Source organism: Nansenia antarctica, assembly GCF_963989245.1.
Source record: "Nansenia antarctica genome assembly, chromosome: 1".
Classification (NCBI taxonomy): domain Eukaryota; kingdom Metazoa; phylum Chordata; class Actinopteri; order Argentiniformes; family Microstomatidae; genus Nansenia; species Nansenia antarctica.
In genome coordinates, this window is record NC_137674.1 from 93,168,055 (window position 1) to 93,191,911 (window position 23,857).

The following is a 23,857-nucleotide window of genomic DNA, read 5'->3' on the forward strand; positions in this document are numbered from 1 at the left end:
ATTTGATAGATGCATCACCCCTGCCACTCATCATGAAACTAGAAGCAGTCAGACAAATAGCTCTGGTCAAGGTTCAGCATCTGTTTTCTAATGTACACATTCCACGCAAGTCTCTACGTGAAATGAACGATAAGACCGTACTTTTGTTTAGAAAATGGACTGGACTGAACACTCATACCACACGTGACATCATATTCCACAGCAAACAGGAGGGCGGACTCGGAGTTCCTAACTTTGAGTGGACTTATTTTGCCACCAGACTCAGCCATCTCCTGAACATGCTGAACAGTGACGACCAGTGTGTGAGGGAGATGGCTAGAGCCTCACTGTTCTTGAACAGTAATTCAGAGGAGACGGCAACCCTCGCTCGCCATAGACTGTATCCCTACTCGTCTCTCCTGAGCTCGGTTGTAACGTGAACCGTGGAATACGGGATATGTTAGATGCTTTACAGTAATTCCCCAAATGACCAGAATAGGAAGTTAGATTTGTCGCTGGTCGCTTTTGACTAATTAAGTCGCCAAGGGGCTCTGGAAGTTGGCAACACTGGGAGTGCGTTCTTTAAACTTCCTTGGGTACGTTAATGAAAGGTGCTGATTGGCCGAAAAGGAATTGCTCTTTCTTAAGGACCCGGATTATGGCCAGAGATATGTGCCACTAGAATCTGAATTACTGACTTAAAATGTCCTAAAAATACAACAAAATCTAAGTTGATCTAAGAGTGATTACAGTGTGTTTTATTGGCATAAAAAATAAAAATAAAAAATAATAATCGTGACATGACATTTTCTAATCGTCCCACCCCTACTTTCAGGTCCGGTGCACCTTGGACCAGGATAACGGTTCTGGCACCACTGGAGCGGGACTACAGGACGTGTGGCATGTTTACCTGTCTGGGGCGAGCATCACAGAGGCCACCTGTGCTGCTGAGGGTCAGAAGGAGGAGGAGGAGAAGGACCCAAGACTGGCACGGGAATGGCGTCTGGTCATTCACCCCAGTGGCTCGATGGAGTTTACAATGGTTTGAACAGAACACTATACCGTACATACATGTAGGCTCTCAGAAAATACCATCATATGGTACACACGTGACTCCTTCAACAACTGGAAATGTTCTGTGTCTCTGTTATGTTTGTGTTACCTTTGTCCAACGGAGACCTGTTGTATTATGACAATTCATGCACTGTAAACTGTTCTGAGGTCACGAAAAGTTATGTGTCGTCTTGTGTGCTATCTGTATATGTATATACATTTTTGTACTTGTGAATAAATCTTTGACAGCATCTATTTTCGTCTTGATTTTCGTTATGCATCGCTTGTGTGATCCTGTCATGAACTCACTTTAGCCTCCCGCTGTGCTGTCATGTTACCCACAGAAATAACACGTTGACGAGCATCGTTGCAATATTCATGCAGTGCTATTTATGAACTAGATGATATAACAACCTCACATGGTGGTGATGTTGTGTAGTGTCTCACCTTGTCTCACATTCGCATTACACCATAATAGCTAAAAAAACAAAGTCAATTCACATTTTTTCCAATCATATTTAAACCTCACTTCCATTTTTGTTGCTCAGACCATCACATCACTGAAGCACACAGCCTACAAATCAACAAGCTTTGATAATAATTGCCATCCTCAAAAAAAGATTATGTGTTCTGTCTGACACAATTGTGTGATTCAATCGCTGTTGTTGTTTCAATAAACTTTTTAATGGCCTATGGGTGTCATTATCAAAATAGTTAGCAGTCATCACCATCAATCACCTGCATTATAGTTATGATGATTGTACCCCACTGGAAAACACATTGGAAAAACCCCATTGGAAACTGCACTTCTGTACCCCAGTAGAGAGGTGTGGCCACTGTGGAACGTCACTCTAATGATCTATGTGTGAACTCATGTGCCTCGCCTGGCATCATGGCATTGGATAAGTCTTATCTCCAGCCCATGCCCTGTTGTCTTATCTGTCCTACATGCTGTGACCTCACATTCTCATACTCAACTCACATGACAAAGCCATGTCACCTCCTGTCCACCCGCTTGCTGTGTGCAGGGGCTTCCATTTGAAACAATGAGAGCGGCAGTAACAGAATTGCGGTTCATTTGGCATCTGACATCTTTTTGTTCTCACCTGAAAGGACCCCAACAATGAGTGTTTAGTACACAGTTTAATGAAATAAAAGTTTTTTTTAAAAACATCCATACAAAATACACTAATATATCGACATCATAATATGCATGATATTGACACTTTTTTACCTTTAATGAAACAGGAATTGGCCTATACACTGAGGGTCAGTAAATAGAGATTATCACCACAGTGGTAACGTAAAGAAAGACCTGAGAAAGTATTTACGACATAATGTTGAAATAACTTCAAAAGCAAATGGGTTCAATAGAGACAAATAGAATATATCTAAATAAATGTACATGAACCTCTAAATAAATGTTATAAGAAATGTACATGATTGATGCTTTTAACCAAACTAATTCAGCAAATGGACAGTAAAGCATTTTAAACTGATTATTAGGCTGTCTTTGTTATGCAAGACCGATTATGGTTACAATGTTCTAAACCTGGTGTTTTCAAACTGAGGGGACTGTGTTCCATATCTTCTAGGCACAATAACGATAACAACACCACCTCATTTCTCTCTAAACATCTACAGTAGGCCACAGCACATTGAATGTACTGTAAATATGTAATTCTGGTAATTTACTTAAAACTGCATCCCACGTTTGATATTGCATATTTTACCTGTGGAGGTAGTAGAAGTCACATGTGTTTGATACTATTCCTTATTCCATTCCATGCATTACAATGAGCCCATCTTCCGATTTCTACCTCCACCAGCCTCCACTGTACCGTAGACCTTCAATATTATGTGATACATCACATTATTTCAGTGTCCATTGGGTCTATCACATTATACAACGGCTGTCGCTATCAGGAAATATAATGTAAAAAAAAAATGGAGGATGAGATGAGAACATAAACAAGATTACTGATGCATTGTAAATGTTATAATGTTTTTTTTAAATAAATGTGTTTTTATCTAGCTTACGTGTTTTGTTTTCATGCACATTTACTTAACCTGAAATAGAAATAGATGACTGAACGAGGAAAAACAGTAAAGATCTTTGCAAGCAGAGGTAATGTCCTTGCTAAACCAGTATAGATTTACAAGCTCTCAAAACTTGCGAACTTTTAAATAAACGTCTCAGCCAATCAGAACAAGAAGAACTTATAGGCAACCTGTTGCTGTGGGAAACCGACTACCTGATGCTAGCTAAAGAGTTAGCCAGGCCTGTTAACAGTAGTTAAATTGTCCGAGTTTTAGACTTGAATGCTGGTGTTAAACGTAAGAATGACTAATTACAATATATTATGCTATGGCCTTTTTTCTCGTGAAATATGTTTTCATGTTTGCTATCTAGCTCGTTAGCTAATAACTAGAGCTAGTAGCCATGTTGGGCCACATTAGGAATATTAAGTTCGCCTCTAACTAGCTTGTTCGTAAGGTATGAGAACACGAGGTACTAGAAGTACCTGTTAAACTACAGTAGTATCTGATCATTCAGACAGATAGATAAATAGTTAGATAATCAGTTATTAGAGGCATAACAATCTGATACGATGCCCCTTTCCCCCTTTGATTATCTCAGGTTGATGAGAAGTAGCTAACACTCTGCTAGCTAGCACACTGACCGGCTGAAATGGCGACACCTGACAACCTGTATAAGTGGATGCGGTATTTGATGTTGCTTCTGTGTGGGATACTCTATGTAAGTATTTCTACCCCCCTTAGTACCCTATAAGCATTTATAAAGCATGTATTAGCAATAAAGCAACACTTGAAATGACATGATGTTTTTTTGATGAATTAGCCTTCAATTTGCTCTTTGTCCTCCTCACAAATCTCAGATACATGAAATTCATGAATAGTCATAATATAAATGTACAACAGAATTGTAATATAAAGTGTAATTATAATATAATATAAACCTATTGCACTCCATCACTACATTTGAAATGTAATGAAATCAGAATCATAATTCATCAGTCGAAAACAACTCAAATGTTAAAATTATGTTCAAGAAAGGTTAAGACCCAATATCCTCCCCCTGCCTTTCAGGTAAGTGGGCTTCTCCTCCTGGGTCTTGGTGCGTGGATTAGATATGGAGCAGCTACCTTTGGGGGTGTGCTGGGCCCCTACTCTGCCCAGGTTGTCTCCATCAGCTATATCAGCATGGGCATGAGCGCTGTGTTGAGCAGCGCAAGTCTCATCCGCTGCTTTGGGGCCTGGAAAGAGAACCGTTTCTTCATCATACTGGTGAGAGAGAGACAATAGTCTGCTGTCTTTATTCCAAGTCGCCAGACAATGATTGTGTTGCCTATTGCTCAGTTCTATTCTCCTTTTACTGATCCTGCGAGCTCCAGTGGAGACCACTTTTACTTCAATTATATTTTCTCAACAGTTCTTCTTCACCATGACAATGCCTTTTGTTGCTGAACTAGTGGGGACCATTTTTGTCTTTGTTTACAGGGATCTGGTAAGACAAATTCATTGTTTAACAGCATTGGAATCATAAAGTTATTGTATGATGTGGATGCACTATAAATAAATGCCTTCAAATAATCAGCGATGCGTTTTTGTCTCAGGTTAGCTTAGTGGTGCACAACGCAAGCAGGAAGTCCCTGTTGACTGGGTATAGGGGCCCAGCAGCAACAGACCCTATCTCTACAGCGTGGAACACAGTCATGATCAAAGTAAGATGGGAACATTTTAGAAAATGCATGATTATGTGGTTCCGTTATGAGATGATTATATTTGATACATTAGATAGTTATCAATTCACATGTATTAGATTTCTTTCTCTGTGTTTTTTTAACACTTCAGTTCAAATGCTGTGGCTTTGAGAACTTGACCATGGATTTCAAGGACTCTGTGTTCAGCAAAACCACAAGGTTGAAATACCCAAAGACATGCTGTGTGAACAAGACCCTCGCAGCCTGTGCCGGAATTACAGTTGTTACTAATCTGATCCAACCACAGGTACTGAGTTCTAAGGCGTTGTTACACTGTGTGTGTGTGTGTGTGTGTGTGTGTGTGTGTGTGTGCACGCGTGTGTGTGTCTGGGTCTAAAAATGCCCCCTCTGTTTTCTCCCCAGAGCTGCTTCAGCGAGGTCATTGCAGTGATCGAAGAGCAGTGTGTCATCCTGGGCTCAGCAGCCAGCGTCATATGTGTCATGGAGGTACAGTACTGTCGGCTGCGAACTACACTGCACTTTCATGGTGGAACTTTCCTCTAGATTAGGGTAACCTAAACACCTATAGGCCTGCACCTATTGTGCTACTTTTTGGGGGGTTAAAATTTACATTTTATCAGCTGCACTAGAGGATTTGAAAGATGAAAGACACAATGCAAATATATAATTATTTGTTTGCTAATAATGGATTTATTCATTTATTTGTGTAGATCAGACATGATAAATTCTTTTCGACTTAAAAAAAAAAAAATGAACTTTTTAATTGTTATTATATTGCACTTTTTATTGTTGTATGAAGATGTGCTATACAAATAAATGTGCCATTGCCTTTGCCTATACTATACGTTCATTCATTGTTTGCTTCTCTCCCCCCTCTATTGTTTGTAGTTGGCATCAATGATCCTTGCCATGGTTCTGTTCTTTAAGCTGGAGATGAGGCATCATTACTCGAAGAAGCAGCTTCGGAACCTAGGCCAGAGGATGCCACCACCAACCCAGACACACACAGACAATAAAGGTCTGCTAAACAATGACAGTTAATGTTTTTCTTGGAAATATTCTTGTTATATGGATTATTTTAAAAGTTATATTAAATGTTCAATGGATGAAAAAGAAAGAGTATGTATTGTTTTTTTTTAATGTTTGATACCTGCACTGCATCTTCTCAGGTGAAGTTTACGTTGCTCATAAATATGACATTAGCGCCCCCATGTGGAATTATGTGGTTACTGAGATGTGTAGAGTGCTGGACATTACAGTCAGGTTTTGACTTCAGGTCTAACTACCCTCAATTCATATTCATTTGAGATTGTGGTAATTCCTTGCAATTGCTGCAGTTGCACGAAATAAAAGATTGACAAGTGAACTGAATGTAAGGTTAACCTTCATTTGAACTATTGTTCACTAGGTGTCAGACTTTTGCACATCCATGAAGTCTGAGACAGGTATTGCACACTGTGTGGATGGCCAAGAATCCTTGTGAAGTAACAGATCAGCAGTTGAAAATCTAGATAATAATAATACTAACTTTTTATTTGTATAGTGCTTTTCCTGCAAACGTTGCAGCTCAAAGCTGCAGCCAGCCTGGCACCACACGTTCTTAAAATAAATAAAGCTTTATTGTACTTAAAACAATATTTCGTATGTGTTTTTTGCGAGAGTTCTTTACATCAAACTTTATACAGCTGTGTGCCAATCAATCAGGGGGGTGGCACCTGGGGTGGCCAATCAGATTTCAGGGGTGGCCTGGGGTAGCACGTGACCTGGACACGCCCCTGCATCCTGCACTGCCATTCAACTGGACTACGCGGGAAATTACGTCATTGAGATAGTAATGGCCGATATTTTGACCAACGTGTTTAGTACATTCGTTCCACAGACGGGGATGTTGAAGGCTTTCAAAATGTCGCCATCATCATCTTCATGCAGTACGTTGGTGGTCGGGGAGAGAAGCGTCAACCGCTCCCTACTGCTCCTCGCCGCGGTGACGGCTGCCTCTGAGTTGGGCCTCAAAGTGTTCTTTTTCACCAAGACTCCAATTCTAAGCCTTCCAAGCGCTCTTCACCACTACATGTACAACTTCAGCCGAGAACATTTAAAGGTAATTCTATCAACAGCAACACTGACTGACAACAGCCAGATAAACTGTCAACACTTCTTTGTCTCAGACTGTCAAAGTAATTGATGCCAAGATGGTAATTTCTAATGGAGATGAGGATGAGTGTGCTTTACCCTGAATAATTTAAATTGGGTCGTGTCATGACAACTGTTACACTACAGCAACTGACTCAACATTCCTTCTGTTATGTACAGTAGGCTACAAGTGAAAATGGTCTGTTCTGTAGAGATGAGATGGGGACTTTGGCCTATCTCTTCTCACTGTCCAGTGTCTCCAGGTGGAACTCCCCTGTCTCAGTCACAGAGATGGTTTGCTTATCAGAGCAGAACATGATGGGCCCGCAGCCAAACTGAACTCTCTCCTGTCCTGAAATCAGAGGGAGAAAATGTATAGTAGCCTATTTCTCAGGCCTCAAAAGCAAATGGTTGAGTTATTAACTCTATAGCCTAGGTGACAGCACTGAACAGCATGGAAGGTCAAATATGCTACACTTCCTAGACCCTAGTAGCCTAGTTCACCCGGCCCATCCTCAAGCAAAGTCGTCAATCAGATCCAATAAACAAACGCTATGACAGTCAGGGCATAATGGTTGAGAAACTGTAAACCCAGTCACTGAGACACTTCTGACTCACCTTTTGCGTTTTGAATTATGGTAAATATTAAATGGACTCACTGCACTTATATAGCGCCTTATTCCAAAGCGCTTTACAATGGCCTTTCATTCACCCATTCCAACACCAATGGCGGCAAGCTGCCATGCAAGACGTCTGCAGCAATTTGGGGTCAGTGTCTTGCTCAAGGATACCCAAGACTGGCGTCTGGTCATTCACAACACGTGGCCAGCCGTGGATCGAACTGCCAAACCGCCGACCTTGCGATCATTAGACACTGGCTCTACCTCCTGAGCCACAGCCGCCCTACAATTATATTTGAAAGCAGCTTGTTTTAAACCTTCTATTGTTTTCTTTTCAGAAAATCCAGTTTGTGTACCCCAGGACCATGGAGGAGTTGCTTCAGGAGGTGGCCCGTCAGCAAGAGTCCTCCGCGGTGTCCGCTGTGCCTCTATCCCTGCTCATAGTGGATGGACTCGAGGGCTACCTTCGCAGCGGGGCTGGGCTGACCAGTCGCTTCCAGCAGTGGGAGCAGTTCTCTGCTGCGTTTCTCTCTGGCCTGCTCTATGACACGGCTGCATTCCTCACCCAGAGTCTGGAGCAGAAGGCCACAGAAGGCCTGGCCCCCTGTCGGGTCATCGCCTCCTTTCAGTCCGAGTGGGAAGGACTCCCAGGAGGGGAACCCTCAGCACCAGACCCTATCCTCTCAGTGCTGGACCGGTACTTAAGGTTGCTGCCTGTATTAATTGGTGACAAAGTGCAAAATCCAGATGATGATGTGTGGCAGTTAACTCTCCAGCTTAAAGATATTGTTTATGGTTTGTGCGCAAAATATTTCATTGTCACAGGTAGCCTATCTTGACATTATAATCCAAGAATATTTGGAATCTAGAAAATATGTATTTCCTGAGAGTACACTAAAACCGAAACACCATTTCTTGCGGCACTATCCAGCACTGATTTTGAAGTTTGGCCCCTTAATCAGGGTATGGACGATGCGTTTTGAAAGCAAGCACTGCTACTTTAAGAGATGTGCCAGGCATTTGAAACATTTTAAGAACATCTGCCTAACTTTATCTGAAAGACATTATCATAGGGCCGGTTTCACAGACAAGGCCCTAGACTAAATCACACTTTCAATGTAAAATCTCCATTGAAGATGCTTTTTAGTCCAGGATTAGGCTTAAGCCTTGTCTGTGAAACTGGCCCCAGATGTTTCAGGCATATCTGTCAGCTGGGCCAGGATGCAGTCGGCTTCTGCAAGTCAAAGACAGTTGTACTTTTTACTCCAGCCTTTATAGTGATGCAATTAAACATGTGGTGAGAGAGTTTGGCTTTTCAGAAAACAATACTACAGTTTCCACTGACATACAGTATAAAGGTACATCATATAAAAGGGGGCATTTCCTAGTGTCAAAAAATGATGAGTCCATGGAGTTTGGAGAACTTGTCATTATTTTAATTCAAAATGATGCAGCTGTGTATTTTGTGATGGATGTATCTAGCTGTTTATCATTCTGAATACCATCTGTACTCCGTAACAAAACAGAGTACAAGGTTACAATGTCTTAACATTAACAATTTGGTAGATTTTTATCCGTTGCCATCATACATTGTTGACGGACACCAAGTCATTCCGCTGAAACACAGTGTGCTGTCAAAATAAACATGATCTTGGCCACTGCAATGGAGAAACCATGCTAAAAATGCACTCGTATGCTTAGTAAAATGATAATACTATTTGAAATATACCGTATTTTCCGCACTATAAGGCGCACTTAAAAGCCAAAAAAAATAAAAAATAACGACAGTGCGCCTTATAATCCGGAGCGCCTTATATATGGATCAAAATGTAAAAATTACATGACCAATATTTTTTTTTTAATAATAATAAAATGTTTCAGTACGACTGGTAAACTACAAAGCCGCACCGCTTGCAGCATTACGGTAATCAGTAAACGACGGCCGCCATCTTGGAATCTCCGCGAATGCTATGCTATTGTTATGCTATCATGTGCTCTGAATGGATGCCGTACTCACCCAACTGTTCAATTCGGACACTGAAGAAGAATAATTCAAGGGATTCGTGGACGAGGAATGAACTGAAAAAGTGAGCTTTACGTGTTATACATAACTGAACAATGTTGAGTTATGCACTAACGTTTGCTTTAGTGGTATCAGACTGTTTCTTTTACTACGTGTTTACTGAAATAAAGTTTGAATGTTTGACTGAATTGAATTAATGAACATCTCATCCCTCTGTCTCCATGTCATTGTAGAACACCCATGCCTTTGGAATGTGAAGCTTGAGGTCTACAAAGACAAAGACATCTTAAATGAAGGAGGAGAACCTGACGAGACGGAGGATAACATCCTGTCCTTTTCTTCACAGTTGCCCGTGTATCATAGGCTTTAGATTTTGAACTTAAGATCACTCTGATCATTACGTTGTTATGAACCCCAAGAGAAGAGAGAACATTATCGATGGCAGTAGATACGTTTCCGACGACACAGTATACCTAACGACAATACTATCAGACTGTTTCTTTTACTACGTGTTTACTGAATCAGGGAAAAGTTCCCCTCCACGTTTGGGAGAAGAGTGAACAAGGCTGGGAGATAGTGTTAATATTGTTAATATGTTATTGTTAATATTGTTAATATTGTTAATATGCACATTAACGTTTGAACAACGTTACCATGGGAGTGAACGGAGTTGTCAGAACGCTTAATAAAGTTTGACTTTATCTGACTGTGTTGTTGACATTCCCTTTAGCACAGCTCCATCTAGTGGATGCATAACGCAACCCCAGTCAAAAAAAAAAAAACGACAGTGCGCCTTATAATCCGGTGCGCCCTATATATGAAAACATTTCTAAAATAGGCCATTCATTGAAGGTGCGCCTTATAATCCGGTGCGCCTTATAGTGCGGAAAATACGGTACACTAAGAAAATGACAGCAGTTTATTACTTTGGCTTTCACTCCTCCTTGATTCCAGAAATGGCCGACTTGGAGAAACCATTTCTACGTAGCGCCATCACTGAGGTCTTGCCTGACCTTCCAGAGATGCAGAAAGATATTCTAGAAGAGACCCTGGAGTCCCTTGGGGTGGAGACATATGATGACTTTCAGTTTATTCAGGAAGCCGACTTGCTCTCAGCATTGAGGCCAATTCAAGCCCGAAAAGTCCTTGCTGCTTGGAAAGTGAGAGGTAAGTATTGCAGTACAGCACACTACTAGTGTCCAAAGTAGCCTGCATAAAAGATCATTCAGAAAAATATAGAAACATTCATATTGTATTCCTGATGCACACCTGTTCCTCTTTTTTGTGTGTCTGTTTGTTTTTGCAGGCCAGACTCTGGAAACCAGCAGCTCATCTGTTGATGCCTCGCCAAGACCTTCCGCATCCTTTCTGTCTCCTTCACCCAGAAGTTCACCCTCAACCTCTCCCAACAGCTGCCAAAGCCCTGGTGATATGGACTGGGTGGATACCTTTATGATACCATGGGACAAGTTCCCAGAGGAACTGATGCAAGCACTGGACAGAGGAAAACGACCAAGTCCACGACTGAGAAGGGAAATGGTCCGCATTGTAGTTGGTGAAATGATGAAGAAAAAAGGTTCTGCAAACAAAATGAGCTCAACTGAAGTTGCCAAAAAGATGGTGGCAAAATATCCCCAATCTCTGCAAGACGTGATCGGTCGAGATGTGATCGGGCCAGGGTACCACTCTCTAGTCAAGCAGTTTCTAAACAGGATCGAGAATATGAAGCGATCTTCAATCCAAAAAATATGGAAACGAAAGCATCACATTGGTGACTCAGATGACACAGACGAAATCCCTCCAGAAAAGAGAGCAGCAATCCAGGACACCTATGGGTGCATTAACTGGCAGTTGAAGTTCCTTCCCCGTGGAGAGACACAAGAGAGCCAGCAGGCAAAGAAAGAAAAACTGAAGATGATGTCTCAGCAAACATCTGCTAATCCAGAGGAGGTCAAGCTCCTAATGAAGTCGACTTTCTACACACAACGTCAACAAGTCAACCAGGGGAAAAATATAAAATACCTCCTGGAAGAGTGGCCATGTTGGTTCAACGAACTTGGAATGGCAGTCCACTTCAAGGAACTCACTGGAATTGGACTTAAAGAAACCTTCACTCGGAATGTTGATCTGAAAGGGAATCGCCTCCTGAACTACATGAGTACGGTTTGTGTGAAGAGCAGCAAGTTCCGACAGGCTGTGACAAAGGTTAAAGTGATGAGAGGAGAGCTGAATGGATGCTCTGAAGACATCAAAGAGATGGTGCTGCATCTGCTGGCCTACTTTGATGAGAAGGAAGACGCCATCATGTTCTGCTATGTGGAGGACACATGCTTGGCAGGGGAAGTACAAATGGACCAAGTTCCCGTGACTCCCACCATTGTTGTGTGTGGTAAGTTTAGCTTTATTTCATTCTCTCTCTTACTCCTTTCTCTCTTTTCTGTTTATTTGGATACAAATTCATGTTGCACAATGTTTTTAGTCCATGTAAGCTCTTAAGGTTAGTCAAGTAGTCTTTGACTAACCTTACACCAGCACATACACTGACTTCTGTATTGATGCTAAACAGTTTTAAAAACATGCTCAAACTGTTTTGTGAAATGTCTCAGGAAACAAGTCTGTTTTTAATTTTGATTTGATTTGACGATCCTGCTACTCTTCCAAGCGGTACATGCTGAGTGTGGATCAAAACATCGTTCACGACAACATCCCATCCTTCAGTTCTGCCTTGTGCATGATGTTTGGGGGCTATTATTGCTTTAACATCCATTACCCATCAGAGCTGGCATCGACCCTGGAGTTTCTGCAGAGGTATGTCTTTTTGGATTAGCGTTATCCAATATTTTCAATTTATTGAATTCAAACATCTGAAGTAAAAATTATGTTGACTCGTCACCCGGTTCATAAATGCTGTACTACTGCAAATGGACCTTTTGGACTCAATGTCCTTAAATCATTCACTGATAGATGGTGACTTAACAGGTGTCTGTTTTTCTTCTATTTCCCAAGGTTTCTTTTCTCCATCAACCCAGAGAAGGGCACTAAAGTGGAGCAGAAACACAAACGTCTTAACGTGAACCCAAGAGTCCTCACCTTGATCCAGGAACTTTCGGATCACGAGAGGCTTGATGCTTGAATATGGACTTAACTCATGGCACTAGATGCCCCACTCAGTTTTAAGGTCTGTTTTAGTTTATTATCTGCTCAGATCTTCAAGGTAAGATCTTCAAAAGCAAATGTTTGAGACACAATTGTTAGTTTGCAAGCAATTGTTTTTTGCTGTTTCCCCATTTTCCTGTACCTCAGTTTGAACCTTTAAGGGAAAAATACTGTAGACCGTTTTAAAGTCTATTTTGTTATTAGATAGTCAGAACAGGATTTTATTTCTTTAAATTGTAAAGATTAGTCTAAATACCAGAAAACTGCAACCATGCCAGAAAAATGTAGTGCTGCCATGCCAGAAAAAAAACACTATCACAAAGATGAGCACCTGTTACATGCTCTCTAATTTCATGTTTGTAAAGTACATACATGGCAGATGTTTGTTCATTGCTTCGACATGAATAAAATATTGGGAAGGAAAGTTATTTTTGGACTTGTTTTTAAATCTTTCAGTCTCTTATGGTATCTAGCTTTTCAGTTTTTAATTAGGGTTACATTTTCCACATTTCTGGTAAAATACAAACATATAAGATATTATATATCAGTTGCTATTTTCCAGTGAGCAATAAACCTAACTGGTGAGGGAAAATACTTTTAGACACTTAAACAGTTTATAGGCTATTTGAGGCTGATATTAGGAGTCATGGATGGTTTTATGCCTGAATGAATATAAAATGAATATATTTTACAGGAAATTAAATTGCAGTATTTAGTTTGTCTTCACTGTAAAACTATTGTCAATAATACTACAAAAGACAGTATATTATAAACAACTTTTTAGGAAAATGTGCAGAAAAGATCAGTTAAATGACAGTCCATATGATGGGGCTTTAACAGTGAAACTGTTTCTTGGTCGTAATATTTCAGTGAAATTGAATGGGATTCAATGTACAATAAGCGACAACTGCATGTAAATCTTACTGAAATAAATAGTTTAATTAGCATCTTTTTTGTAAACTACAACAGTTTTATACTGTAAAATGTACGGAATTGTATGTTTCTTGGTCGGTATTTTTCAGTGAAATTGAATAGGATTCAATGTACAATAAGCGACAACTGCATGTAAATCTTACTGAAATAATTAGTTTAATTAGCAGCATGGTCATGCTAATTCAGCAGAAAAAGGCTGTTGAATTTACCAATTTAAAATGTTTTTTTTAATAAAACTACAACAGTTTTATACTGTAAAATGTACAGGGCATTCTGTAAAGATGTTTACTGTACTTGCTAGTGCAGTGTAACGTTATTAGGCCCAACTAGCTACTTGACTGGTGCAATTGTGTCTGCTAATATTAACTGTCTAGATGGGTGGGTGGATAATTAGCAGATGGGCTGGATGGCTAAATGGATGGCTGAATTGTGACATTATCATAATAAGCATTCTACATGGACAGCTAACTAACTGAACTTTGGTTGATATCAACAGGTTGTCGTCCTATGACTAATCCTGGACATGCTCACATGGACAACTTCAGCTCTGGTGGGGGTAAAAACATGGGGTATGAGTACGACTTGGGAAGGAGCAAAGCGAAGTGACTAGTCGTGTGTTACTAAGTTTAGAGTAGCTCTGGTCTGGTACAGAACTACAGCCCTGTCCTAGCCAATGTTGAGTCATGTTTAGGCATAGGAAGTGAAAATAAGTGTTAAATACTGTGGGTATGTTACATTTTTATTTTATTTTTTTCCAGACTGTTAAAAAAACAACCCATCTTGGGGGGCACTTAAGTTCTCAGGTGCTGACAATTGTACACTGTACATATTTTTACTTTTACATTTATACTTTTATTTTAACTGAACACTACTTTTCGTTGAAGTTGTTAACTTTGTTTGTGGAGAAGATCCATGCTTCACAACTGTAGTTGTTTGTGCTTTTCACCTGTCAGCAACCAAAAGAAAATCTTTAAATAAAGATACGTTTTTGATATACAATTCATCCTACTGCCTGTCTGCCTGCAATGTGTGCGACTAGAGCAGGGGTCGGCAATTAGGTTTGGCCTCGGGCCCAAAAATTTTGGAGCCACTAGATGGCGGGCCCGAACATAATCAAAGGCTAATTTCAGTAATTGATTGTTTAAAAATGTGACACGTTCTAATGCTTTGACTTTTCTTTCGACTGTACACATCGCTAGTCAACTAACACAGCTTGTTTTGTGAACCTGCTAACAATGTAAAGTAGTGTTCTAGTTAACTAGGTAGCTGTCCAATCCATTATGTTGCAGTATTTTGGCTTGACTAGCGAGTTTGTGTTGTGATTCTCAACAACGTTGAAACGTAGTTTCACACTTTTCCATATTTTTGAATAATAAATGTGTGGACTGACGATGTAGCGTAGCCTAACTTATTCTAATAATTAGGTAACATAGTTTCATTCTGATAATTATTCCCCCCTCCTCCCAGACAAGGTCACATTATTATTATTGGATTGGTTGTTTGCGTGCCGGGTGAAGTTAGCCAAACATTTAACCTGCTAGCAAGAGAAACATAATGTCACTCTCCAAAGGTCTAAAGAGGAAAGTTGACGGTGGAAACAGGGCATTTAAAGAGGAATGGACAGTGAACTATACGTTCATCCTACCTGGTTTCATCAATGCAAAGCCGTTGTGAGAGACATTTTCCGTGCTCACAATGTTCCCTTTCTATACATGCGAGTCGTCCTTTTCGTCAATGAATGCGATAAAGACGCACGAGAGGAATCGATGGATGCATAAAAACCTTGAGAACTGCCTGTGGATTAAAGTGACGTCAATATCACCAGATATCAAGCAAATACTGACCGATGGGAGATGCTTTTTGTTTTCGCCGATTTTGTTTTCAATGTTTTTCAGAAAATTAAACAGAATTTGCGTTGTTACTGTTCATATGTGTGTTGCAGTCACATATACGTAAACATTACGTTTGAATGGCTTACTGAGCTCGTGTTATTTTGTTCAAACCACACACGGTATGTCGGCTATTTCAGCACCGTGACGCGTTGTCCACCTGCTTATGATTCACTCTGAGGGGTTCAGCGTCAGTGCGCTTCGGTGCACCTTGCTGCCTGATTGTCTGTCCCTGTGTCATTCACTCTCAACATGGATAAAAGTACAATAAGCATTATTCAGGTGAAGTTCGATTCTCTATTCGGACATTATAGGCGCTATATGTGGGACTGTCGGTCCGATATTATTATTTTTTTTAAAAAAGAAAAAAAAAAGTGGATTCTCAAAATAATCTGCTGGGCCAAATATTATTGGTGACGGGCCAGCAATGGCCCACGGGCCGCCTATTGCCGACCCCTGCTCTATGGGGTTTTGGCAGGGTGCGAAATAAGGGGGAAGTGGTGACATGAGCTCCCCTGGAAACATGGTTTGCGAAATTTTGGGGGAGCTCTAAAATATTGATATGATAGCCAAATAAATGCTATTTTGGTCATGGTTTTTCTCAAAGGTGTAAAATAAGGGGAAAATAATAATAAAAATATGTTTTTATGATTCATGAAAAAAAAAGATTCTAGCCTCGAGCCGCTCGGAGCGTGGGGGCGCTGTCTGCAGGCATCCACTACCCACTAACGAGCTTGTTTACTACGTGTGTTAAAAAAACTGTCACCTGCGCGCGCCATTGTTGAAGAAAAGATGTCGAAAAGAAGAAAGCAACTCACCTTGGGCGATTTCTATCCAAAGAAGTCCAAACAAAACGATGAAGAGGAAAATCCATCTGTAGTTGGTGGTGGTAGCACATCTGTAGCTGCTGGTGGCACATTGGACGTGGGGACTGATGCTGCTACAACAGAGCCGAGAGGAGAGACAGCTAACATTAACTTGGTAGCTAATGCTAACTTGACAGCTAACGTTACTGTGGGGGCTGAAGAGACACAAGACAAGCCAAGAGAAGAATCTAACGTGGAAACTAACGTTAGGAAGACAACAAAAAAAGAGGTCGGAGGAGATGAGGAAGAGGATGATGATGATGATGACCACCCGCCTGTTGCTGGAGATGGGGGGTGCGAAGATGCTGGGGTCCCTCTGGCTGGCTGGACCAGAGAACAGTGGAGTGACTGGACCAGACGTCTCCCGTGGCTGTTCTCAAAGAATAGTTGCTTAGGCTGTACTGTATGCAGGGATGCCAAAAGCCTTCTCCTCACTGATAACGTTGGAACGCACTTGTCAGAAGAGTGGATGAACGGGGACGTAACCAGTAACAGACAGAACAACTTGCGTAAGAAAATCTACAAGCACCGGGATAGTGTGGCGCACAAACGGGCAGTTGAACTGGCAGAAACAAGACAAAAAGAAATAATGCCAAACAGGATTCTCTCTATCAACGCAAAGTTGTTCGAGGAAACATCAATCGCGTTCAGATCCGCCTATATGGTAGCCAAGGAAAGGATGGCTTTTTAAAAACTTCCACTCGTCATGCAGCTCCAAGAGATCAATGGGGCAAAGGTAGGCCCTGTACACAGATCCGATAAATCCTGTGCTGAGATTATTCACCACATTTCACACGAAATGTGCAAAAAGTTTGTTGTTAATGTTAAAAAGGCCCAGTCAAAAATAAGCATCACTATTGATGAGAGCACAGTGCACGGACGTGCGTATATGATTTTATATGTGAGATGTGACGTGACAGGAAAAGGGGATGTGGACAATGTCTATTTAGACCTCACAGAGCTAACGCAGGGCACAGACGCTGAGTCCATCTACAACAGCCTGAGAGAGGCTCTACGTAAAGCAGGTTTTGATGATGAGTTTTTGGCTAATAATCTCATCAGCATAGCCACTGATGGTGCTTCTGTCCTCACGGGCAAAAACAGTGGAGTCATTGCTCGCCTGAAACAGGATTTCCCAAATATACTGTCTGTACATTGCCTTTGCCACCGTGCAGAATTGGCAGTCCATGACGCTCTGAAACTTGTTGCTGGATGTAACCACTTTGAGTTTTTTATTTCAAAACTGTACGCTTTGTATCACCAGTCCGCGAAGAATGCCAGACTACTCGAGGAGGCAGCAAAGGAGTTGAACGTGCAGGTTTTGAAAATCGGGCAGATTTTTACCATAAGGTGGGTGGCAAGTAGTTTTAGAACTGTCAAAGCCGTCTGGAACAACTACCCTGCGTTAGCGAGACACTTTAAAACCGCAAGTGAGGATCCGTCTCGCAGTGACATTGAGAGGAAGAAATTCCTTGGGCTCCACAAACGGCTCTCAAATGCTGGATTTGTAGCCGATCTGGCTTGCATGAAAGACATGCTTCGTGAACTGCAGGCCCTGTCACTAAGGTTGCAGCAAAGGGACATAGATATAGTGAGTGCCAGTCGTCAGATTCAGCAGTGCATTGATGTAATTAACGCTATGAAAGTGGGTGGAGGTAAATCAGCACAGAAGGCTGAGGAACGCATGTCACAAGGATTGTTCAAAGGTGTGGAGCTAGTTGAGAGTCTGAGCAGCGGTAAGATTAAAAGGGGTCAATTCTACCAGGCTGTTATCGACAACCTTACGAAGCGAATGCCAGAGTCAGATCTCGTTCATATGCTCAAAGCCCTCTACAAGCGCTTTTGGCCACAGGACCGCAACGCACTCATCCTTTATGGAGAAAAAGAAATACGGGCTATTGCGAATCTGCCAGTGAAGCAGTGCAGGAGTTTCGTGACTGGAAGCTGCAAGATGCTGCACCAGGGAAAGTGCTGGAGAAGCTGTCCATAGCAAGCAGAACATACCTGCCCACGTCATCGGAGTGCGAGAGGGGCTTTTCAGCTGTAAATGACACTGACAGTAAGATTCGCAATAGACTGCGTGAACCCAGCCTCTCGTCACTACTTTTTGTGGACCTTAATGGACCTCCATTGGAGAGATTCGATCCAATGCCTTTCGTCACATCTTGGCTTAAATCAGGTCATCGCCTGTCCACATCATGGGCTCCTGGACGTAGAGCAAAGGCAGCTGAACCCAGGCCTCTGTGGTCGCTTCTGTGTTAAGGTAAGACCCGCTTTATATACTTGGCTTCTGCTGTGTTGTAGGCCTATGGATTGCTGTGTTATAATGAGAAGGGCTATGTGCATGGTTGTTGTTAAAGGAGCATAGTCTACTACTTGCTACTGAGATGCTAACCCGACGGATTGTCCGGTTGACGCGCTGTGCGTCCTAGTTTGATGTGTTGCTGTTGGTTATACAAGATCCGTAGTCGTTGGTTTGCTGCATAATAAACATTTATTGTGTTACTATGTGCCATCAATGGCTTAATCACTGGTACAAACAATAACAATAACAAACTTAGCGCCGAAAATCGCACGCGCGAAAGCCACCGGCCCCGATTTGGCCAGAATTGTTTTTTCCGTCAGGAGATTTTTTTTTTTTTCTTTAATCCTTGGGCTCCCCCGCACACCGTGATGTAATTCGCACACTGGGTTTTGGGACATGCACAAAGAATCGTACGTACTTACGTCATGTCATACGGCGTAGCTTTAGACGAGCTAGCCAACCTAAATTTCAGATCACGTTCGTTCACCATGGCTATGGCTAGTAATGTTCTGAACAACTCGGTTGAATCTTTAAAAGAAACACCGTTCAGCCGTCGTAGCAACCAGGAGAAATTAACAGTAAAGGAATTAGGACCACCCAGACCAAATGTAATTATAAACAGGGGTGCACATAACTTTTTGGGGCCAGTGCTCAGAGGAGCACCTAGGGATGCTGCTTGGTGCTCCCCGAGCTCGCGAGTCACGACCCGTCCCACAGGATGGATAAAAAGGGATACATGGATAACTTATATTAGCAAAACGACATTTATTCATAAATAAAGATGAACGAACAAATGATTGTGTGCAAAACAAAAGAAACAAACGCAAAATCAAATGACTGCTCTTTAAGCATGAAAGTCTGTCAGACTCCTTTAAACACAATGAAATCAACTGACATCTCTTTAAGCACTAACTGAATGTCTGTTCTTTAAACACAATGAAATCAACTGACATCTCTTTAAGCAGTGCTCTGTTCTGTAAACACTGAAATCAACTTTTCAACAAAAAGTTACAGCCTAAGCATGTATTTATGCTACAAGCTTAATCATCATCATCACTGCTCTCTTGACTGCTGTAAGTTATCACTGTCCTCAATTTCAACCATGGTAGAGGATGTTGTAGGCTATCACTTTAAATAGCTCATTATTTTGATTGTGCAACAAAGTCTTATATTTTTTTCTAATAGAATTCCCAACCATATTCCCTGGGTCAGGGGTCTAGGTGTGATAATGAAGCTGTAAAATAAACGTCTGAACGTTTGAAAGCTTCAGAGAAAAGAAACGTGAAGTTCCTTGGTGTTGTTTTTCCTTTTAGCGACGAGTCGTTCGGGACTGAATTGTCACGTGTCGGCGTGATAACCGTGCGATACGCGATACGCGGAATGAAAGTACAAGTTACGATACTTTCCGAATGTTTTCGTGAGGGGAGTCGCCGTGGTCGTTGTGATGGCGTTACGGCGCTTGCAGTGATGCAGCAGTCAGCAGTCAGCAGGTGGATTTTGAGGAAGTAAACTAAATTCCTCTCCCAGCGCTCCCAGCTGTTGGTGCGCAAGAGCGCGTTCATGCCGCTGATCTTCCGCGCAGCATGCATTTTGGCGACGCATGCGCACTGGCGCACCAGTTATGTGCACCCCTGATTATAAAGCAAGTTTATACAAAGGCAGGGAAAATTGGAAAATCGTATAACCGAGGATTTACGAGGGGTTGGTATGAGAAGAAAACATGGCTAGCGGGATGTGAAGTAACAAATGCGTTGTTCTGCTTTCCCTGCATGTTATTCCATCCGAGTGCGGACGCATGGACAAGTACAGGTGTCACAGACATGCACCATTTGTCTGAAAAGGCAAAAAAACATGACCTGTCAAAGCTACACATGGCTAGTTGCATGAAGCTTCAAGCATTCGGGAGGGTCGACATTGCCACACAGTTGGATGAGAGCTACAGGGTCGCTGTGCGTCGTCACAACGACGAGGTGAACAAAAACCGACATATTCTCTCCAGTCTGATTGAGTGTGTGAAGTTTTGTGGGGTGTTCGAGGTAGCTTTGCGGCCGGGGAATAATGAAAATGACTCGGGTTCCGGCAACCCAGGGATTTTTCGTGGACTGGTGGACTTGGTGGCATCGATGGATGAAGTGTTTGAGGAACACTTGAAAACAGCAACAGTCTTCAAGGGAACGTCAAAGACTGTGCAGAACGAGCTGTTGGATTGTATGCTGTCAGTCATCAGGGAACGGATTATGGAGGAGGTGAAGTTAGCCAGATTCGTAGCAATCCAAGCAGATGAGACCACGGATGTTTCTACACAGACTCAGTTGGTGCTTGTGCTGAGATACATAGACAGGAACCATGCTGTCCAAGAACGTTTTTTGAATTCATCCCCATCTTGAATGCAACGGCCGACTCGATCGCTACTGTACTGCTGGAGAGACTTGGCAGCCTTTTCACTGAAGAAGAGAAAGGTAATGTCGCCCCCTCCCGGTTGTTTCAGTATTAAGAATGGAAAATTATGTTTATTTATTTATTTTGTGTTGTTTCAATATTAAGAATGAAAAAGTATTACTACTGATGATACTGAAATAATTATTATTAGTGTAGCGTTCCCGTACGGGGCCTGTTAACAGCTCCTCCCTTGGTGTTGTGGTTAGCGAGGCCGGCGGTTATGCGGGAGATCGGGGTTCGACTCCCACATGGGGCGAGCTACACTACCAGTTCCTCGTTCGTTACATTATTATTAATTAATTGGATTATAATATAATAGGACTGTAAAGTGTTATAACATATTAGTTATTTGTTCTTTTATTATTTTAAATCATGTTCGAAAATAAAATATTCATTCATTCATTCAAGGTAAACTTGTCGCTCAAGCGTATGACGGGGCCAGTGTGATGAGGGGCGAGAGAGCTGGTGTTCAGCAGAAGGTGCGTGAACATTATGGAAATGCCCATTATGTCCACTGTTACGCACACCAATTGAACTTGATTATGCAGCAAGCCACTTCTAACATCCCCGCAGTGAGTTTTTTTTTTTCGGATTTGAGTGGTATTGCCACTTTTTTTTCCCGGTCGCCTAAACGCACGAGCATCCTCGACGAGGTTGTTGCAAGAAGGCTGCCAAGAGCCTCGTCCACAAGATGGAATTTCAACAGCAGAATCGTGAACACTGTATACGAGAACCTGGATGACCTCATAGTGTTTCGAAACCATCAGGACCAGCTCCTTTGATAACACCACAGTGCAGGAGGCATCTGGCTTTGTGAGGATGCTGGAGGATGAGAACTTCCGGTTTTTCCTGCATCTCTTCCACGGTATCATGCCTCACGTTGACATGCTGTACCAGAAGCTGCAGAAGAAGGACATTGACGCAGTCTTCATAAAACATGCCGTCCAAAGCTTCACACGCAGCATGCAGGCCATAAGGTAAGATCAAAAAATATAGTTTGTACCTTCTCTGTAATATAGAACTTTGTAATAATCAAATGTATGCATGCTATGATGAATGGGAAAGGCGCCGGTAAAACTAGTAGGCTTATATAACAATGAGTTGAATTAAAATTAGGGCTTGCCCGAGTAATTGGAGTAGGATATTCCACTATTCATTTGGTAGGTTGCTATGCGAAGCTTCTTTTTTGCAACAAAACTTTGCATTTAATTTATTATGTTACATTATATTAATATGTAGTTACTTAATGTAATGTAGTATATTACATTTATCAAACTATACAATACATTTTGTCAGCGAATTACAACTAAGCATTTTTTTTAGATATATGTATTAGGCTAATATATAGAACATGTCTAAAAATGTCTGAGGTTTAATTTGTGAATAGATAGACCTACATATTTCTATTCAAGAATAAGCATATCTACCTAAATAGCTCCAAGATATCTAAGTGGTCGGGAGTGACTCATGTGCACAGCCTGTTAAAGCTAAAGTCAACTGTTATACTTAAAACAGATCCCTCTCTCCTGGAGACCTTAAATCATCATTAGACTACATTTCAGAAATTACTGTAGATACAATTACAACTACAAGACAGCAGATTGTTCAGCTACATTTTCTTATTTGAAATCTTAACACTGTTGGTCTGTCTGCCTTCAGGGACCAAAGCTCATCTCAAGAGCAGCAGCAAGAAGCCACAGGAACCAGAACATCAAGGAGGGTCTTGGGAGAAGAAGAGAAGCAGAGGCTGTCTAAAGAGGTAGGTCCAAGTTTTGAAACACAGTGTTGGAAAATCACCACCAATCAGAGTTACATTCAGGGATGGGATGGTAGCAGTCTTTATTCAGTGTTGTACTTCCAAAGTGCTTATTTCCACATTTTCTTTCACACCCCATACTTTTGACAGATCTGCGACACAATCCTGACCCACTCCAAAGAAAGGTTTTCTTTCACCAACCACCTTGTGAGTGCCACGCTGCTCCAAGGAGAGATGTTCCAACAGCACTGCCATGCATTCCCTGTTGAGGCTCTGAACACCACTGTCAAGGCATACCCCATGCTGAACCAGGTGAAGCTCAAGACTGAGCTGTCCCTTGTCTATGAGAGTGCTGAGTTCAAGGGCTGCTCTGGTGCACTGGCACTGTACCAGGTTCTACACAGGTACAACCTCCAGGAGACTTTCTCTGAGACTGTAGCTCTGTTGAACATCCTAATTACCACTCCCATGACAACAGCTGAAGCTGAGAGGTGTTTCGACCCTTAAGAGAATCAAGAACTTCCTGCGAAACACAATGGGCCAGGAGCGCCTGAATGCACTGGCCATGCTTTCAATGGAGAGGGAACTAGTCAGGAAGATGCCTGATTCTAATGAGAGGGTCATTGATTGTTTTGCTGCTTTGAAAGAGAGACGAGCTAAATTTCAATACAAGTGAGCAGTATGTATGCCGTCCATATTTTGTATTTTGTAGTATGTAAATATTTTTATCCATCCATTGCACATTATCAGCCCCTGTGCCACTGCTCTTTACCCTGGATTTGCTGCACCTAAAATAAAATATGTGATAACTGAACTGAATACCAATGGCTGTGAGAGTAAATTTATTTAAGCCCGCTGATTTAGGTGAATTTACCCTTGAACGTGTCACCTTAACCATCAACGCAACAATTGCCCCCCCTGAGAGATTTGGCAGGAGCCGCCACTGATGCCGATAATGA

The 23,857-nt window shown here is 41.7% G+C and overlaps 2 protein-coding genes across 2 annotated transcripts in view; one reads left to right on the plus strand and one right to left on the minus strand.

Annotated features, from left to right (window-relative positions):
- Positions 1 to 1,605: 1,605 nt before the first annotated feature.
- rpf1 (ribosome production factor 1 homolog) overlaps positions 1,606 to 23,857 on the minus strand; it is a 288,578-nt gene continuing 266,326 nt past the window's right edge. Inside the window, exon 10 of the transcript XR_013937758.1 lies at positions 1,606 to 1,621. The gene's annotated coding sequence lies outside the window, so the exon portion shown is untranslated. The remainder of the gene's footprint in view (positions 1,622 to 23,857) is intronic.
- LOC308154235 (tetraspanin-16-like) lies at positions 3,725 to 10,894 on the plus strand (the record flags this gene model as incomplete). The annotated part of the gene is made up of 8 exons (XM_080527403.1): positions 3,725 to 3,793; positions 4,144 to 4,341; positions 4,487 to 4,561; positions 4,671 to 4,778; positions 4,909 to 5,064; positions 5,181 to 5,264; positions 7,870 to 8,228; positions 10,861 to 10,894. The coding sequence occupies 8 exons, from the start codon at positions 3,725 to 3,727 to the stop codon at positions 10,892 to 10,894; spliced, it is 1,083 nt and encodes a 360-aa protein (XP_080383529.1).